This window comes from Gopherus flavomarginatus, chromosome 12 (genome assembly GCF_025201925.1).
Source record: "Gopherus flavomarginatus isolate rGopFla2 chromosome 12, rGopFla2.mat.asm, whole genome shotgun sequence".
NCBI lineage: Eukaryota > Metazoa > Chordata > Testudines > Testudinidae > Gopherus > Gopherus flavomarginatus.
Genome location: NC_066628.1, coordinates 5,485,422 through 5,486,660, shown reverse-complemented (window position 1 = coordinate 5,486,660; position 1,239 = coordinate 5,485,422). Strand labels below are relative to the sequence as shown.

At 63.0% G+C, this 1,239-nt stretch overlaps 1 protein-coding gene across 1 annotated transcript in view; it reads left to right on the top strand.

Moving 5' to 3' along the window:
* Positions 1 to 362: 362 nt before the first annotated feature.
* LOC127033119 (killer cell lectin-like receptor subfamily F member 1) overlaps positions 363 to 1,239 on the top strand; it is a 3,646-nt gene continuing 2,769 nt past the window's right edge. The window contains exon 1 of the mRNA XM_050920924.1: positions 363 to 380. Within this exon, the coding sequence (XP_050776881.1) occupies positions 363 to 380 (18 nt within the window). The remainder of the gene's footprint in view (positions 381 to 1,239) is intronic.

The following is a 1,239-nucleotide window of genomic DNA, read 5'->3' as shown; positions in this document are numbered from 1 at the left end:
AGGGTACGTCTACACTGCAATAAACACCCACGACAATGAGCCTCAGAGCCCAGGGCTACAGACTCGGATTCTGCCGCCCTGTGGGGGCCACCCCAGCAGAAGGCTCTGGGTGCATTGTTGCCATCCCATCAGAGCTGTGCTGGGGTGATGCTGGTGGGGGGGCCCAGAGCCATCTGCTCAGGTGGGTGAGGACTAGGTTCTCCCTTCTCTGGGACAGATCCCAACCACCTGGAGCCAGAGGCTGCTGGTCTGGGGGTGGGGAGATCCCGGTCTGGGGGCGGGGAGATCCCAGCCTGCCCAAAGAGTGGTACTGGGCCTCCCTCCAGCCCAGCACATGGCTATTGTGTAGCCAGGATGCGACCATGGGGGAGAATTTGCCTGTGGGCCTGGATCCCGCCCTGTTCCCACGTGGGAAGTTCTGGCCTCCAGCTCTCATGGACAGGGCCACCCAGAGGATTCCAGGAGCCTGGGGTCTTTGGCGGCTGGAGGCCCCCGCTTCGGCGGTAATTTGGCGGCGGGGGGGTCCTTCCGCTCCGGGACCCGCCGCCGAAGTGCCCCGAAGACCCACGGTGGGGACCCCCCCCCCGCCAAATTACCACCGAGGTGGGACCCGCTGCCAAAGTGCAGCTGGGTCTTCGGCGGTACTTCGGCGGTGGGGGGGCCCTCCTGCGGGTCTTTGGGGGACTTCGGTGGCAGGTCCTGGAGCGGAAGGACCTCCTCTTCTCCCCCCCCACCCCTGCTGCCGAAGACCAGGAGCGAAGAAGCTCCAGGGTCCAGGCCCCGCGAGAGTTTTCCGGGGCCCCCAGAGCGAGTGAAGGATCTCACTCCAGGGGCCCCGAAAAACTCTTGTGGGGGCCCCTGCTGGGCCCGGGCCCTGAGGCAAATTGCCCCACTTGCCCCCCCCCCAGCGGCCCTGCTCACGGGAAGCTCTGTGTGAGTGGCTGGGGTCACATCATGGTTGCTGGATTTGTGTGGCAGTCTCTGTTCCACTGATGTTTCGCTCCAGCCCCCCGCCTCCCCCGCTATAAACTGTCCAGGGAGCCCCTATCATAACCTTAGTCCCAGATTTGGACCTTAGCGTCCAAAATATGGGGGTTAGCATGAAAACCTCCAAGCTTAGTTACCAGCTTGGACCTGGTACCTGCTGCCACCACCCAAAAAATTAGAGTGTTTTGGGGCACTCTGGTCCCTCTGAAAAACCTTCCCTGGGGACCCCAAGACCCAAATCCCTTGAGTCTC